This window comes from Meriones unguiculatus, chromosome 17 (assembly GCF_030254825.1).
Source record: "Meriones unguiculatus strain TT.TT164.6M chromosome 17, Bangor_MerUng_6.1, whole genome shotgun sequence".
NCBI classification, from domain to species: domain Eukaryota; kingdom Metazoa; phylum Chordata; class Mammalia; order Rodentia; family Muridae; genus Meriones; species Meriones unguiculatus.
This window is the reverse complement of record NC_083364.1, coordinates 33,271,707-33,290,167: the sequence shown is the minus strand read 5'-3', so window position 1 is coordinate 33,290,167 and position 18,461 is coordinate 33,271,707. Positions and strand designations below refer to the sequence as shown.

General features: G+C 41.9%; 1 protein-coding gene across 4 annotated transcripts in view; it reads left to right on the top strand.

Annotated features, from left to right (window-relative positions):
• Positions 1-18,461, top strand: part of Atp13a4 (ATPase 13A4) — a 136,209-nt gene that overhangs the window by 110,377 nt on the left and 7,371 nt on the right. For 2 of the 4 annotated variants that reach the window (XM_060370168.1, XM_060370169.1), the window contains 10 exons: positions 122-241; positions 1,265-1,344; positions 3,214-3,256; positions 3,550-3,659; positions 5,587-5,683; positions 8,249-8,321; positions 11,817-11,988; positions 12,629-12,825; positions 14,093-14,181; positions 17,161-17,241. In XM_060370168.1, coding sequence (XP_060226151.1) covers positions 122-241; positions 1,265-1,344; positions 3,214-3,256; positions 3,550-3,659; positions 5,587-5,683; positions 8,249-8,321; positions 11,817-11,988; positions 12,629-12,825; positions 14,093-14,181; positions 17,161-17,241 — 1,062 coding nt within the window. Of the gene's footprint in view, positions 1-121; positions 242-1,264; positions 1,345-3,213; positions 3,257-3,549; positions 3,660-5,586; positions 5,684-8,248; positions 8,322-11,816; positions 11,989-12,628; positions 12,826-14,092; positions 14,182-17,160; positions 17,242-18,461 lie in introns of those variants that run through there. The other 2 variants (XR_009586933.1, XM_060370170.1) reach the window with 2 other exon arrangements.

The window sequence follows — 18,461 nt, the reverse complement described above, 5'->3', positions numbered from 1 at the left end:
CTGGAGTGAGACTTTAAAGGAAAGACCCTGGTCTAACTTCAGTTCTTTCTGTCAGATATGCTTGTGTCCTAACTGCTCTAGCAACTGGAACAGCCTAGAACAGTTGCACCTTGCTTTGCAGGACAACTACATCAATATCCGAGAAGTCCCAGATAATGGCGGAGAAGGAAGTTACCATTTTGCCCTAAGTGGAAAATCTTTTCATGTTATAAGTCAACATTTCAGCAGCTTATTGCCAAAGGTGAGTTTTAAGAATGAGATGGCATTTCTGTGAGGATGACAGACATGTCACTTACATAGTGTGACCCCAAATAGTTTCAATGTTTGAAATAGACAAAAATTTGACTAGCTAGTTCTACACATCACAAGAGAGCAGAATGTTTATTGCAAAGGTGCTGTTATTTCCTATTAGGTTTGAAAATGATAGACATAAGGAGTCAACTTTGTACCAGCCCTAGGAAAAAAGTGGCAGCATGGAGGATTAGCTTTGGGCAGCTTTTACCATATTGCCACAATGAGTGCATTTCACAGTTTAGTAGGAACCCAGCAGTGGGACAGAAGGTCAGGCAAGGATAGGAGTGTGTCATTATGTTTGTGGTAGAAGATTCCTTTTCTAAAGAGTCTAAACTTAAAGCCACGTTTACAAAGAACAAACTCATAATAGGGGCAAGTAACTCATTTGGCCACAGAGACCAAGGACCACATTGCTGTCAGACAGAAGAACTTAAAGTGTGGAGAGGGCAACCAGGGCAGGATATCAGACCCTCTAACCATCCACATTCCAAGACTCATTAAAAGTTCGGGATAGAAGCTGAGTTTCATAACTGGTCAAGTCCAGATAGTATTATTAGGTCACAAGTTGTCTTTATCTCGTCACCTGGTGATTTTCTGTTAGTTGTGAATTTTTTTCTGGGAAGCAATTGTGTCCGTCTCTTCTCTTGGGACCTGCTCAGTTTCTCTGTTGTGATTGTTCAGATTCCGTTGGTTCAGTTTTCCAAAAATTTCAGTTTTTCATAGGTCATTGTTGTTGTTTTTTTTTAATAAACTATTTTTGTAAACACTTATATTTATTTTCATTGGCTTTACTTGATAACAAAAGTCTCAATGTCCATCTTAAAATACAAAAAAAAGTATTATTTCCTTGGTAATGAATTGTACTGTTATTCATAAACATTACCAGCCAATGTTATATGTTTTGTGTATGACTAGCTGCCATATTACAACATTTTTCTTGTTTTTGTTTGATTGTTTGTTGTTGTTGCAGATACTGATCAATGGGACCATCTTTGCAAGAATGTCTCCCGGGCAAAAGTCAAGTCTAGTGGAGGAATTCCAGAAACTGGAGTAGGTTTTTTTCTGTCCATGATGAAGTGAAGGAGGCGTGGTAGTCAGGGGGATGGGAGAGGCTTGAAGTGATGGAGGTTGCAGTGAGGGAATGGAAGAGGCACAGCAGCTATGTAGCTGGGTTAGGTCAGTAGTTTTACCCTGGGCAGATGACACTCACTGGGAAACTTGGAAGAAGTAAGCAATATGGTTCCACACTTTCCAATAGTACTGTAAGCAGCTCCAACAGGGCTAGAAGACACTGTTATTTTTATTTTTTACATATGTTACACCCTGACTGCAGTTTCCTGTACCTCTTTCCCTGCCAATCCCCCCTCCATCTCTCCTCTCCACCAGACACACCCCTTTTATATCTCTGAAAAAAAAAAAAGAGCAGGTCTCTCAGGGATATCAACCAAACATGGCATAACAAATTATAATAAGGCTAGGCACAACCCCTCATATCAAGGCTGGATGAGGTGACCCAGTAGAAGGAATGGGGTCCCAAGCACAGACAAAAATGTCAGAGATAGCCTCCACCCTACTGTTGTTGGCCTCACAAGAACACCAAGCTATACAACCATAATGTTTATGCAGAGGACCTAGTTCAGACCTATATAGGATCCATGATTGTCATTTCAATTTCTGTGAGCCCCTATGATCCTGCTTAATTGATTCAGAATCACTTAGTTAATGCTTAATGGTTTCTCACACAAATAGCGTTTGCACCCAAAATTGAGAACTGTTGTATGAGAACATAGGGTCACAAAAGGATACTGTGTGAAATGAGCCCAACCACTGAAGAAGCAAGAATGTAAGCTCAGGTTTGATAAGTTATCATTACAATTATAACACACAGAGGTTCATTAAATTCTTCAATATTATAATATTTATATTATTATAATATTATATTATTAATACATACTGTATTATATATACTATGTATAATATAATGTTATATATCAAATACTTTATATGTTAATATAATATTATAATATTCTTATGCTAATGCATCTTTTCCATGACATCGTTAGGCCACATCAACACCAAGAGTCACTATTTCCCGATGAAATGAATGTCCAGGGTTCATCCTCTTGATAACTTTTTTCCTCATGGTGGACCATGTGAATGTGACTCCTACTCGTAACTCCATCCTCCTAATTACGTGATTTAGTCATTAAGGAAGTTTCTCTACACAGAAAGCCCCGAGTCTTCTCATGGTTGAAAGCCATGAAGGGTTCCAGAGTAAACTAGTTTTCTTACAGTAGTGTTAAAAGCAAAGGGCAGTGCAAACTAGGAGCGGTTGAACTAGGAAACCAACCATTCATAACCTCAGTCAACAGTTCCGGACAGAAGTGTTCATCCAACCCCACAACGCTGTCTGAAGCAGCCCTCTGCTTTCTCTCTTCAGCTTCTAGGCCTGCCACTCACTGTTTAGTTGAGTGAACACCAACGGGGTGCATTTCCTGAAACAACTATAATTATAATTACGACTTTGCTTGTCACTTTGCTTTCTAACATTTGATGTTAGAAGTGACAAAGGGAGGAGGCAAAAACCCAGATCTGGTTTCTAGATAAAACCCTGCAACCTCCCAACTGTGTTGTCTGTTCACACAGTTGTGATCCTTACCGGTTTTGTGGAAAGGAAAACTGTTCTCTGAGCAGTGAGATGCCCGTGTGATGGGGGAGCACCGCGAGGTGCTGGGTTTCTCCATCGATTGTGTGAACCATACAGTCGCACGTTGCTTTGACCAGTCTCTTAGGTGGCAACATCCTTACAATAAAATGATTAAATCCTTAAGGAAGGATGGTTAATTTTGGTTTTAACTAGAGGAATTTGCTTTGCGAATAAACTAGCTCTGATCTCTACAGTTCATGTTCCTCTTTTAGCTACTTTGTAGGTATGTGTGGTGATGGAGCCAACGACTGTGGGGTAAGTAGCTATCAGTGTGGGGGCCAAAATTTCTCAACAATACTTGGCATGTCATTTTCACAAAGGGCTGGGGAAGGTTTTGATCAAGGGCACGAAATGATTCCCTGGCGACTCTTTGCTAAATAAGGTACAGCTTGCTTTTGGAGCTGCCCCCTCCTTGGTAGGTGTTCTACTCCCACGTCCTTTACCTGAAGGCAGGGAGGTAAAGTCTGCTTGGCAATCACAGGTCGCCATGTGGCCAGCTTCTGTAGCTGTGTGCGCACAGAGACGATAAACTGACTCTTCCCTTTCAGGCTTTGAAAATGGCTCATGTGGGCATCTCTTTATCAGAGCAGGAGGCATCAGTGGCCTCACCTTTCACTTCCAAAACTCCAAACATCGAGTGTGTGCCTCATCTCATCAAGTAAGTAGTCACTTAGCCCCGTAGTGATTTCCCTTTTGACTTTTGGGTGCAGATAATATTATTCTTCTGGGAAAAAAAAAAAACAAAAAACAGAAAAGCTGTGTCTAGAGAGGGTGCTTTTTGTAAACATACAAACATTTTTCCCACCTAGTGGAGTTATAAATATAAATAAAATATATATATATAAAATAAATATAAATACATGTTATAAATAACGTTTGAAGAACAGTATTGTTTCCACTACAGGCCACTGGTTGAATCTTTTTTTCTTTTGTTTGTTTCACACAGGCTTTCTCTGTGTAGCCCTGGCTGTCCTGGACCTCATTCTGTAGAACAGCCTGGCCTCAAACTCACAGAGATCTGCCTGCCTCTGCCTCCTGAGTGCTGAGGTTAAAGGTGTGGACTATCACAGCCCAGCCAAGTTGGATCATTTTTTTTAAAGGGTTGTCACTGCTGTGAATTGCATCCCCAATTATTATTTGTTTTGATAGGTTTTCCTGGGAGATTGAGAAAACACACTTGCCTTCCTCCCCTCTTGACCCTTTGTGTTTTTGGGTTACCCTTCTCACGCCCAGTTCTAAAAATTACTCTTTGGTGCCCCCACTGAATTCAACTTGGTGCTACATTTGTACTGCTGGTACATTTGCTTGAACAGCATTGTGGCCAATCTTGGTCATCACAGAGAGCATGTGCTTATAATTTAAAATGTATTTGATAGCCTATTGTGCTAAAAAAAAAAGGTTACAGATGAACACAAGGCTAGTGTTTCTTTTCTAAATAAAGAAACCAGGATTAGAGAACATAAGTGATAGCCCATGCTCAGAGGTCACAGATGCCCAGAGATCATGTGTTTCATCCACTCTTATGCTTTTTTTTTCTGTCATATTAATGTAATGACTTGGCCAGTTTCTCTTATTTATTCAAGCGCTTGAGTAGAGTTTATTGAATGGGAACTTAGTGCTAGGATCTAAGGGAAATCAGTAAAGACAGCTCTCACAGAGATTCCTATGTGCTATCAGAAAAATATAATGGGTAGTGTAAAAGTTTGAACATGGCCGGGGAAGAGGAGTTAGCTGCTTTAGACAATGTCTTGGGAAAACGTCATTTGAAGAGGTGAGAGACAGGAAGAAATTACCTCCCGGGCAGAGCCAATGACAGCAGCAAGATCTGGTCTGATGATTAGGTCCTGAACTCATAAGAACGTATTACATCAATCATAAATAAATTAAAGTCTAAGTCCCACCCCCAAATGAAAGAGAAAGAAATGGTAATCTGCATGCCGTCTGTTTTGTGCTCAACTGTGTTATTTGTGCAAAAGCAGTCAATAGTAGCCCAAACGAGCATGCTCATTGTGTTCAGCGTATTTAAATCTGATGCACAGGTAATGTGAGTGTACACATTATTTTTAGTCCAGTTTTGGGAAGAGGTAGAATCACCTAGGCACGATTTGGATCAGACGCCAAATTCCCGAAGCGCCTGCTTGACAGTGTTCCCAGACCTTATTTATTTCCCTTAGTTCACAGATGCAGAAACTGAGACAGGAGATTGACCTTCTTCCAAATCCCATTAACGCAGGTGTATGAGGTCTGAGACCAGCTCCTAGCCCCCCTGGCTCTGAGTTCAAGAGCTGAAACAATTCCATGTATAATAGATGAAAGTAACTGTAAATCACAGTCCATTGCTGGGTCAAGGCTGTGGACGCTGCTGGCCCGGAACTGCTCTTTCCCGAGCAACCAGGCATTTAATAGCTCCCGCTGGCTCAAGACTCTCCACGGTTTGAGACAAGCTATCATAAAACCAGGTGTCTTGCTTTTTATCCTTTCGCCATTGTTGTTATTGCTCTACTCAGGTTTAAAAAAGCACAGCGTAACCCCCTATTTCTCTTCGTCATTTCCCTCATTCCCTCTTCCTTCCTTTTCTCATGCAGGGAAGGCCGTGCGGCTCTCGTCACGTCCTTTTGCATGTTTAAGTACATGGCCCTATACAGCATGATTCAGTATGTTGGTGTTCTCCTGCTCTACTGGGTATGACTTGGGACTAAGCCTCATTTAGTGAGAACTAAAGCCAGTAGTGGTTCACTCGATGAAAATAGGATGTTTGCGCATCAAGGATCCATCCAAAAGTGTCCTCGAGAATTCACAAAACGAGTCAGGACTGGACAGACCTGCAGGACGAGTCGTGGCTCTACGATAGAGAAACACACCGTCAAGATAACTGAGGAACGGGATTTAATGCCGTTTTAACTCTCGCTGTGGCTTTCAGCTGTGTGGATCAGGGGTCTGCTCTCCGGATGCTGTTCATTACCGATTCTAGTACTGGATTCTAGTACTGGATTCTAGTACTGGAGTTAGACTTAGTAACTGCCGTTCTAGCTTGATTCTCTGTTGCTGTGATAATATATGGACCAAAAGCAACCTAGGGGAGGAAAGGGATTGTTTGGCTTATAGGTTACTTTCCATCCCTGATAGGAGAAAATACAGTAACTCTAGGTAGGCGTGTGAACCAGAAACCAATGGAGGAACACTGCTTACTGGCTTGCTTAGCCCAGCTTGCTCAGCTGTGTTGCTTACATAGCCTAGTCCTGCCTGCCCAGGGATGGCACCGCCCACAGTGGGCTGGGTCCTCCTCTACCAATTAACAGTCAGGAAAACATCCCAGGGACGTGTCCACAGGCTAATCTGATGGAGGTGGTTCTGCAGCTGAGCCTCCCTTTCCCAGGTGTGTCAAGCTGACAGCCAACGTAAGCCATCATAGCAGACTCCCCTCTGTAATTTCAGGGTGTAAATATCGAGCTACCCACCTGGTATGCCCGAATGTGAGCAGGGAAGACACATAGAGTAGCAGCACACATTCATGTACCACGTAGATGCAGGAGCCGTTCATATCCCAGGAACATAGATAATAGAAAAGACAGAGAGAAAGAAGCAGGCAGTGCCAAGCTCTGCATAGATCCTAACTTTATTTAGTGCAATTAATTTAGTGGCATGTTTGCACGATGTAAGCATTTTTTTTTTTTTGGTCGTGTTTAACATCTAGATCTTAACATTCACGAAAGCTTAGAATTTGACTTTGAAGAGTAGATTAGCTAGCAGAGCTCTCGTTCCCTAAATACACAGATCTGAAAATTGGCGAATTATGGTATAAAAATATATGTATCGTGTGGTGGCTCTTAGTATTTAACAAGATACAAAACAAGAACAGACGTCACTATTTTTGTGAACTCAGTGTGTGAGCTCACTCTCCAACACTAAGGAAGGGAACCATCCCTGCAGATGTCTTATCCAGACTCCTCTTTACTCTGTGTCTGCCCTCTCCTAGATTCAAGCTCATGGCCTCATTGTTTTCAGACTCTCTAATAAGGCACTAGAGGTTAAGCTGCTTGTGGGAATTTGATTCTATTTTGGAATCCCAACAGTTTATTACCTTCAAAAGTATAACTCAATATGGCATCTTTTTCTGTTTATTACAGTTTATTCTCTTTGTATCCGAGCTGTAGCTCCCTCCTCCATCCCCTTCCAATCCCTCCCTCCATGCCATGCCCCTTTCCCCAGTCCACTCATGGGGGAGGTCCTCCTCTCCTTCCATCTGATACTAGCCTATCAAGTCTCATCAGGACTGGTTGCATTGTCTTCCTCTGTGGCCTGGTAAGGCTGCTCCTCTTCCCCCCATCAGGGGGAGGTGATCAAAGAGCCAGGCACTGAGTTCATGGAAGAGACAGTCCCTGTTCCCATTACTAGGGCACCCACTTGGACACTGAGCTGCCATCAGCTACATTTGTGCAGGGACTCTAGGTTATCTCCATGCATGGTCCTTGGTTGGAATATCAGTCTCAGAAAAGGCCCCTGTGCCCAGATTTTTTGGTTCTGTTGCTCTCTTTGTGGAGCTCCTGTTCTCTACAGATCTTTCTATCTTCCCCTTCTTTCATAAGATTCCTTGCACTCTGCTCTCAGTTTGGCTATGAGTCTCAGTATCTGCTTTGATATCCTGCTGGGTAGAGTCTTTCAGAGGCCCTCTGTGGGTAGGCTCCTATCTTGTTCCTTGTTTTCACCCTCTTCCGATACAGCATCTTCTGACCTCCTTTCTACTCAAGTGCGAGAGCAGGGAAGCAACATTTCTAAAGGCAGAGGCTTGAACACTCTTTTGCAAGAACAGTAAGACAGTTTATTAGACTGTAGAACACCTCACCTAACACTGTCCGAGATACATGCTGTGAATGCAGTTGCTCCAACTTTCCATCAATGAAAATTGTGTGTGACTACCAATAACAGTCAGCCGTTACCTGTGACTGCTGGGTATGCATGATTTATTGTGCCAGACCAAACCCACATTCAGCACTGAGTATCACTCATGCAGGGGACCCTGTCCAGGAGGCACATATAGGAAGGTCTCCTGGAGCTAGAGGGTTTCACAGACACGGGTCTCGCTCCCCACACCACCACCACTCACCAACCCCAAACAGGCCTGAAACCATGTCATGTCCTCAGTAAGCTGCTTGAAAAATTAAAGTCATAGGGAGACAAAGGAATTCTTGTTAAACTTCATCCATAAGCTTGTCATTTTTAAAAATCTGCTTTCCTTTCTGTTTCCAGGAGACAAACAGCCTTTCAAATTACCAGTTTCTATTCCAGGATCTGGCCATCACGACTCTCATTGGTGTAACAAGTAAGAACTTTAAGACTTTCTTCCTGGAGGAGCTTCTCCCTGCTGCCTTCTCTCCACCCCAGGAAGATTTGTCTCTCAGCAGCAGGAATGTCTCTGGCTTTAGTTCCAGAGGCAGGGGGTGGGGCCACAGAATACTCAATTCCATTAAAAGAAAACGTTAGCAAAGGGGAAAACTAGCTTTTTGCCCTTTTCTGGAAAAGATGGAGCTTCTACAAATGGGCCCTAATCAAATAGAATGGAAAAGCCCTTGGAAAATAGGAGATGACTTCCGTTTGCTTTTCGGTGTAGGTGTAGTTGAGATGTGCTGCACTTGCAGAGCAATGGCTTTGATCTCGGTGAACGCCAAATCGGAGCCTCTGCCCATGGGAAGTGGCCCTTAAGGGCGATTCCACTGTTGTAGTACCCCGGAGTCCCACCTTCCTAATGAGTGTGTGGATTATCTCTGACACAGGGAAAATTGCCAGCTTCTGAATGTATTTCCGAGCTGTTTTAGGTTTGCTGCAAAGCTTTTGTACCGTTCCCAGCTGAGCATACACAACTACCCTATCGGCAGCCTCACCTCTACCCAAAACTCATCCTTTACACTGGGCTTCACTCTTAGCCTCGATCTCTGGAAGTTTGGACACACGTCAGGTGATGGATATCATTGCACTACCATTTACACTGTTTACCCCCATGTATTTTGTGCTCTACTTACTTTCCCCTCCCGCAAACTTCTGACAACCACTGTGGTCTTTTGACTGTCTCTACACCTTTCCAGGAACGTCTGCAGAACTACGTAGTCCATAGGCCTTTCAGATCTGCCATCCCTACAGTAATGTTATGCATTGGCGGTTTCTCCACACCTTCCATAATTTGGTGCGCACCTCTTCCGAATGCTGAACAATATTCTGTTGTCTCTGCGCCCCAGTTTCTGTCTCCATTCACCTACTGAAGGGCATCTTGGCTGCTTTCAAATTTTAACAGATTAAGAATGAAATCTGTGTCCAGAGTTTTGTGGGAACACAGGTTTTCAATTCCACAGCCCACCATTCCTTTGCAAGTTCATCAGCAAGACCCCTATGAGCCACCCCAGGCATTACTGTCTGTGAGTTAGCACATTACTAAATCACTACAAAGGTATGAGTCTTTCATTGTCTTTTTTACATGTGCTGTGGCCTTGCTTTCATGCCTTTTCTTCCATAGTTTTAACAGCTTTCATGACAATTCATTGTAAAAAAAAATGTTCAGAAATACAAAAGACCATATTCAGGTGTAGCAACCGCTAACTACAATTCAGCCACTTCCCTTGCCTGCTGCTGGTGAAGCCCTCCATGCCCTTCTGATGTCAATACCAATGGCCACTTCTCCTTAAGCACCCAACTCTTGACACCACCCTTTCTTGTCAAAAGGCTTCTTTTTCCTTTAGTGGTACGACACTCTCCTGAATTCATCTACCTCTTAAGTGCCACAGCTCTCTTTCCTTTTTTTTAATTTCCTTAAACCCTGTGCTCTGAGTATCTCGACTCCAGCCTGCACCCTCTCTCAAAGGTATGTCACTAGTCACATGACTTAAAAGGTCATCTGTGTGTCGTGAATCCCTGGATTATATCTGCCGATGAGATGATTATCTGGAGCTCTGGAATGAAGCATCCAGCTTTGCCTATTTATAGGGCCCACTTGTGACATAGTTGAGCCAAACTCTTAATTCTGCCGGATCAAATTATATGAATTTACTGAGCGGCTTGTTTGTGCTACTTAATGTTCCAGGGCTACGGCAGCAAAACAAAGTTAAAAGGAATCAAAACCATCCTTTTTCTTATACATCTTGTAGTCTTTGAAAGAGCATCATTACCTCCCTAATCGTTCAAATCAAAGACCTATAGTCATTCTATATTTTTCTCTTTTCTTCAGTCTTTATGTCTAATACATGAAGGATTTTGTTTTTATTTTGATACTGTTTTACCTGCTTCCCTTCTCTGGAGTGTGTGTTGTTTGAGAACAAGACTCTGTTTCTTTTCTTTCATTCTCTCTCTCTCTCTCTCTCTCCTTCCTTCCTTCCTTCCTTCCTTCCTTCCTTCCTTCCTTCCTTCTTTCTTTCTTTCTTTCTTTCTTTCTTTTTTTTTTGAGACAGGGTTTCTCTGTGTAGCCTTTGCTGTCTTGGACTTGCTTTGTAGACTAGGCTGGCCTTGAACACACAGAGATCTGCCTGCCTCTGCCTCTCTGAGTGCTGGGATTACAGGTGTATGACATCCCTCCTTGCTGACTGTGATTTTTTTTTTTTGGGGGGGGTTGCTGCTGTGTTACTGATACCTCCAATAATGCCTGGCGCAGGTCAGCGGCTTATTGGTGTCTTCTGGGTGTTATGAAAGAATACTTTTAATACTTGTGGACAGTCTCTACAGCTAAGAAATCTGTGTTTTATGTGGAAGCCTTGTTGACTCTGTGCTTTCACTCATCCTCTGACCGATTTCTGGTAAAGTTATTTTTATAAAATTGTGTTTGTTTCTCTCTTAACCCAGTTATTACCAAAATAATTGAAACTCTATTACATTTGTTTATAAAGCTTTACTGCACAATCCTGAGCAGCAATTTACTTTATTCTTAATTCTCTATGCTAATCTGGCTTTCTCCCAGCATAAATCCCCAAGGCACTTACACTTTATGGCTTTCTCTGCTCCAGCTCCTCTTGGTTGAATCTCTTACTTCCTCCTCTAGCTCCATCTCCCCTGGCTGGCAGAAAGTCCAGACCTATTTTCTCCCCTGCTCAGCAATTGGCTGTAAGCTGCTTTATTAGCATATCAGGGAAAAAGCCGGTAGGGAAGCAGTATTTACAGAACATGGGGACAGGAGATTCTCAGAAGAAGGATTGCAACCAGAAATGGGGCAAGAGAAGTACAGAAATCAGCATTTGAATTACACAATTACCTTATGACTACAGATTTGTATGGCACAGATATTCCTGTATGTGTGTTCTTCTGCTGGAGCACTGTCGATTTAGTTGGATTTGGTTAATTCAGTCTTAGAGAAAACTGACTCCCCCTCTCCCAGAAGATATCAATTGCCAATAGCCCCTCAGCCAGGGATGGGACTTCATGTCCGACTCCCCTTTCCATGCTGAGATTTGGTTTGGTTTACAATTGCACAGATCTTGTGCACCCTGCCACAACTGCTGTGAGTTCATATATGTAACTGTCTCCTGTGTCTAGAAGACACTGTTTCATTGTAGCCATCTATTACTTCTTGCTTGTCCATTCTTTCTGGTCTGCCTTTTGCAATGATCCCAGAGTTTTGGGAGAATGTGTTGTGATACAGGTGTCCCATTTAGGGCTGAACGTTCTACAGTCTCTTGTTCTCTGCTTTGATCCATTTTAGGTCTCTGTGTTAATTACCATCTGCTGCAAACAGAAGATGCTTAGATTGAGGCCTGACAGTGCATTAATCGTGCCACTTTTATGGTTAAGAAGACAGCATTTCCCTGCTCTCATACGTGCAAACCTTGGGTTTATTTTGTAGTGAATCTAAATGGTGCCAACCCGAAGCTAGTGCCGTTTAGACCTGCGGGGCGGCTGATCTCCCCACCTCTGCTGCTCTCCGTTATCTTCAACATTCTTCTCAGTTTGGCCATGCACATTGTGGGCTTCGTCCTGGTGCAGAAGCAGCCGTGGTATCTCATGGAGTTGCACAGGTATCAGCGTGGCTCAAATCTGGCTCCTTGAAGTTTGATTTCTGTTGAACATCATCTGGCCCATATGAAGGGAGGCAAATGGGGCTTCAACTACCAAGGGTTTTAATTTCCTTAAGTCTTTTGGGAAAATTTCCAAGAGTCATTTGTTTTCTTATCACACACTTTTGTTTAATTGTGAGGATGGCTAGAGGTTATAACTTTCCTGGTTTGTCCCAGTTTTAGGAGCATAGTTTAAGCGATGTCTGGAAAAATGATCAGTCTTTTCCTTTCAAAACTGCCCCTATTCAATAATAAAGTATATGTCATCTTGTGTATAAATTGACAGAGTTCTTAAGTCTCCCAAGGAGAGAATCACAATTTATTCATCTTTCCCCCCGTAACCTTAATATACATGATGGATGCATAGTTCAATGAATCAGGAGCCAGTTAAATCTGCATATGTATCTATTTACCTATTCATGTATACAAAATTCTAGATCTGTCTATGGCTGTTTTTTTCTTTATTTTTTTATGTCTTCTTTACCAATGGATAATTATGAATATTGGATGTCTGCTCCAGACAGTGTTTGCCAAGGTTACCTGCAGATGCAAGTGTTCTGAGGTCTCCATTGGCTTTTGTTTTGTTTTGTTTCTTTTGTAGTGTCTGCCCAGTGAGGAATGATAGCATCTCAGCTTTAACTACTGCCTCTCTCAGTGTTCCTGAGAAAACCAGAAGTAACAGCACCTTTGCAAGTTTTGAGAATACTACTATATGGTTTTTGGGAACAATCAATTGCATCATTGTGGCTCTTGTCTTCTCTAAAGGAAAGCCCTTTAGGCAGCCCATGTATACAAATTGTGAGTAACACTGCATGGGGTGCAGAGTGATGGTAATATACTATGGCTGATCATTAGAACAGGCATGTTCAGGCCACTCAGGAACCAACTGCACAACTGAGTCTCAGCTCCCTCACTTCCTCTCCAGAGCTCTGAAAAGCACCACAGCCTCATTCCCCTGCTCCTCTCTTTCCATCAAAGAACTTCTTTCTTTTTTCATCCCATGGCTCCACCCAAAGTTGTCTTTAGGTGATATCTCTGGGGATCTTGGGAAGGTCAATGTAAAGATCAATCTTTTTTTAAATAATATTTTATTTATATTTTTATTTATTATAGTTTTTTCCCTTTGTATCCCACCTGTAGCTCCCTCCCTCTTCTTCTCCCAATCCCACCTGTTCTCCCTCCTCTCCACCCATGCCCCTCCCCCAGTCCAGTGATAGGGGAGGTCCTCCCATCTTTCCATCTGATCCTAGTCTATCAGGGTAAAGACCAATCTTTACTTGTCAGTATCTGTCAGGATTCATGCTGGGGACACAAGAAGGGTCACAGCCCTCACTAGGACTTGTCTGCTGTCAGGAAGGCTGGTCAAGATGGCATTGTGTGGTGGCAGACTTGGAGTAGTTCTGGCCATGAGGAACCCCATTATACAGCATTGTGGACAGTCTTGGCTGGGGTAATTTGGGGCAGAGAGGTCCTCTAGAAGAAGCACATGCCCTGTGTAGTCTTTGGGACATGCATTTATATATTATCTTAACCTTCTAATTGTCAAACTTCAGAAACGCAGGTTGATAGATCAATATCCTCATACAAAATTGTTCCAGGAAGATTAATTTTGCCTTTTCCTCATTGGTATGAAGAAGCAGTTGAACGCTCATCTTTATATAATCACAATTTAAAATTTCATGTATTTATGGCATTCCTGGTTTTCCAGAAATGGATTGAGGCAGATGACTTGTCTTAAAGCCAGATACTTGGATGTCTTTAAAGCACTTCTCAAAAGGGCATTTTGCCATTGTTATTCTCTATATATTTATTTACCACCTGTACTAATTAAAACATAACATGGATATAAAAAAAAGATCTTCTTCCCCCTTCAAGGGCGCGCACACAGACTGCAGAGGTGAGACCCATTGCATAAAAATGAGTGCTTCCATCCATTATGCTGTATTTGGATGCAGAAGTCAAGAAAATGTAATCAGCATTAACCTAGACTATATCAGTCAATGGAGGATGTGGTACTTCACACGATGCCTTCTCAAAATGATAGCTTGTGTTCTTGTTTCCTCAGATATATTTGTCCTTGTGCTGATTTTACAGATGGGCGTATGTCTTTTCATTCTATTTGCGGATATCCCAGACTTGCATAGGCGTTTGGACGTAAGTATCCTCTCTGGAGGATGACAGTGCTATGTATTTTTGTCACCATCCTCTGATAGCAGGGTCACTGTGGTAACTGACAAGACCTCTCTATGCTGGTTAGGTACTTTGGAAATGGTAGAGTTTAAAAGAATGTTGAACCATCTCATTTTTCGCTCAAGCTAATTAGGAAATAAGATTCCATCAAGTGCTGATTCTGAGACTAAAGACAGCCTTTAACAACTATTGAATCAGTTTTCATTAGAAACAAAATGCCCTGTAAGATTGGTAAACATCAACTTATATATTTTTTTGCTTTCAAAGGCCATTTAAAGAAACTTCACCTGCAATAACTTTAGTTTAAAGAAATTTCACCTGCAATACTCTTTAGGTTAATTCTCAAATCTGTACTTACTTTTAAACACCATGCTTTTCTGTACTTTCATACTCGTATCTGAAGATACTTTCAAAGAGACTGCTCTATTTCAAGCTCTCTCTCTCTTACATCTGAAAAATGTAACCGAGACAACTTTGAAATCTTACAAGATACCATAATCTTACCTACTCAAACGAGGAAAAGCTTATATATGTACTTTATGTATGTGGCTCTAACAGTCAGGCTGGCACTCTGGCATAACTAAAGAGGCAATGCTTTTATTTGGTGAGAACTTGGGTGGAGTCTCTGACAGTGCGATTACAAATGATGCTGCAAAGAGGCTCTGTTCTGTTTAAAACCAAGCCTTCTTATTATGTAAATATGAGTCTATTTTAGAGAATGTGGGATATTCAACAAGGAAAATTATAACACTATTTATTACTGTTCCACCTTTTAAATTTATGTTCTGTAAATGGGCTTTGCCTAAAATTTATGAAGTTTATTACAAATTGAATCATGTTGTTTTGCAACCTAGATGTTTCTAAAATAAAAAGTACATTCAAATAGTGTAAAAATTTTTAAAAATGTAAACACAGTAAAATAACCTTTTCAACCTAGCTTCTGTCTGGAGCAATGTATATCAGGTTTTTAAACACACTTTCACACACACACACACACACACACACACACTATATATATATATATATATACACACACACACACACATATACATATATACAAATACATATGTATACACAGAGAAGTACATGTATATCTTATGTACATGAATCTTCTCCCATGTTTTTACACAATGGTAATAAAATATTCCGTTTGTCAGTATTCAGAGATGTTGATACCAAAGTGGGATACGTTATGTGAGCAACTTATTGTAGGAGATTTCTGTGGGAGAAAAGGGTAGCTGGGGACAGTGAGGAGAGGCCTCATGCCACGGTAAAGACCAAACCCAGTGAAGTAGAGAGGGAAGGAAAGATGACTTCTGAGAGGAGCCTCGGTCCACAGTGAGTTAGGATCACTGTGAGGCTGTCTTTCAGGAGTGTCTGGCATCTTACAGGAGTGAGTCTCACGAGAACCCACGCTGTCCTTATTTGTGGGCCCCGAGCAGCTCCTGGGAAGCACAGCTTTGGGGTGGCAGTTGTGGTAGAGTTTGAGTCTACTGTCTGGGGCAGACAATATTTATCTTCCCAGCAGCGGGGGATCTGAGCGGAACATTTTCATAGCTGCGTGTGTTTATCTTCCCAGCAGCAGGAGAGCTAAATGGAACGTTTTCATGCCTGCTATAACCACACACGCATCCCTGTAGCTTATTACTTTCATGTAACAGTGTACTTTGGTAACTGTGCCATACAAGCGCATAAACTTTCCCCATTATTTTTAATGATAGCATAATATTTTATTAAATATATATGCATTATATTTCAGAGTATAGATTGTGTGTGTCATAATGTGTATGCAGTCCCATATTAATTAACATGTAGCTGTTTCTAATTTGTTACCCTTATAAAGACATAATAAAAGAAGCATGTACTTATTTTTAAGTCACCTACAAATACATGTCAGGTGTAAATTCCTAGAAATGGATTTAAAATGATAATTTTGAGAACGTTGTTCTCCACGGGATTGCATCAGCTTTTTCTCCCATCAGCGTATTAGACATTGTATAAGGCATACAGTCCACAGCAGAGGGTACATGGCTTTTGATCCATCGATCTACCCATCCACCCATCCATGTACACCTCTATTCACCCACCCGTCCATTCATCCATGCACCTGTTCATCCACTTATCCATTCATTTGCCTACTTACAGATCAGGTGCTGTGCCTGAGGAGGGGTTGGAAGGAGCTTGATTTCAGCTCCATATGCATTACACCCCTTGGCAAAGGCCCTCATGAAGGCACAGGGTGTGTAGCTGTAAGCACAGCTCCAAGAGAGCATCCCTGACCCAGTGCTCCAAGGCAGGACTTGGGAGAAACATGGCAGTAGAGGACAGAGGGCCATGCTATCCATGGTGGAAGTTTCGCCCATGTGTCCTCAGAGGTGCCTGGGAATAAAGTCACATTCCTGAATTTCATCTTCAAAATAACAAAAAGCAAGTGGACAAAAGGGGTTACTATTATTTCTTTTTATTTAAAAATGACAAAAATTATAAAATTTAGAAATTTTAGATCAAAAGACTAAAAGGGGGGGGGACCACAGTCTTCAAATGACTAAACATCAGTTTTCCATACTTACACATTCTTTATCTATATGTAAAAGTGTATGTATGGAATATATATTGTATACAGCATTTATATTCTAGATTCATTTCATTTGTGTATGTGTGTTTGTACACATGCATGTGGGTGCCATGAAGGCCATTAGCAGGGATCAGATTACCTGGAGCTTGGGATGCAGGTAGTTGTGAACTGCCTGATGATGTGAATGCTGGGAACGGAACTGTTGAGCCTTTGAAACACAAGTACTTTTTAACTCCAGAGCTATCGCTCCTGTTTGTGGTGTGGGTTTCTGCTGTGATTTATAGCCTATACTGATGTTTGGGGGGAGCTTGGAAACTTTTCCAGCATATTTGTTCTGAGACTAACTGTGATTCATTGTCCTCTGCCAGTTACTCTGTACCCCTGTCCTGTGGAGAGCCTACATTCTCGTCATGATCAGCTCCAACTTTGTTGTGTCCCTAGCTGTGGAGGTAAGTGCCCTCAGGCTGTTTGCTGGGTGAGTGGGTGTGGCCTAGGTCTTCAGGAGTTTGAGAATGGTGCAACTTTAATGTGCAAAGGCTCCGCGCAGTGTGCAGTGTGTTTTTTTTCTGACGAGAAAACAAGCAATTGCTTCTCTCATCTGTAAAGTGTGGTGGGATTCCTTCATGTTCTTTAAGGTTCTATCCGTTCTTAAAATTCCCCAATACAGACACAAATACAATTCATACTCTAAAATTGAGATTTGATTTGTGCACTATAACACTCACCATTTTAAAGTAAACAGTTCAATGGGTTTTAGTATAGTTGCTGAATGTGCAACAATAAACACTACCCAGTTCCAGAACTGTTTCACCGTCCCCAAAGAAATCCTGCAACCCATTAGCAATTGATTTTCATTCTCTTCTCCGCCTCCTAGACAATCACAAACACACTTTCTGTCTCTATGGATTTTCCTATTTGGGACATTTCATAGCAATAAAATTCTTCTGCACATTTTTTTTCTTTTTTCTTTTGTCTTCACTGTTGAAGACCAAACTCAGGGTCTTGTCCAGGCTGGCTTTGAATTCTCATTCATCCCGCTTCTGCCTATTGAGTGTTGAAAATGTAGGTTTGCATTATTTTGCTTCAGAAGTTTGGGTCTTTTTGTATCCGGCTTCTTTCATTTAACAGCTTGTATCATTTTTGTTGGTGATGGGAAATGAGTCTCACAGCTTTCATTCTACAGCCCCCATTTGTTCTTTTTTTCTCAGTGAAATGAGCTTGTCTCCATCTTTATCTCTAAATGTTTCTCCCTCTTGTCTCTTAGTGATAGTAGACATAATCTCCCTTCTTCAAAGCCTGCTAAGGAAGGGTAGAACCTTTGAAGGCTTCTATAAAGGGGAGGAGAAATGTAGCGTGCTATCTGTCTCCATTTTTGCTTTGAATTGTAGAACCACTGTGTTCCAGCAACCGGAGTATTCACAGTGGGTTGTGGGTTCTTTACAACCTGACTTCTCAGCTAGTACCTTGAGGACAGAATCCCTGAGAATGTCCCATCCTGTATTAAGCAGATACTGACACAGTGGTCCATTAAAGACCAGAGCACATCAGCAGGGCACTGTAGCCTCTCTCTGGAGGCTAAACCGGGGCTATACCAGAGCAGAGTGGGCATCACACTCACCTGGCTGGCTTGGATAAAAGGGAAACACAGACCACCAAACCCTCCCCTCTA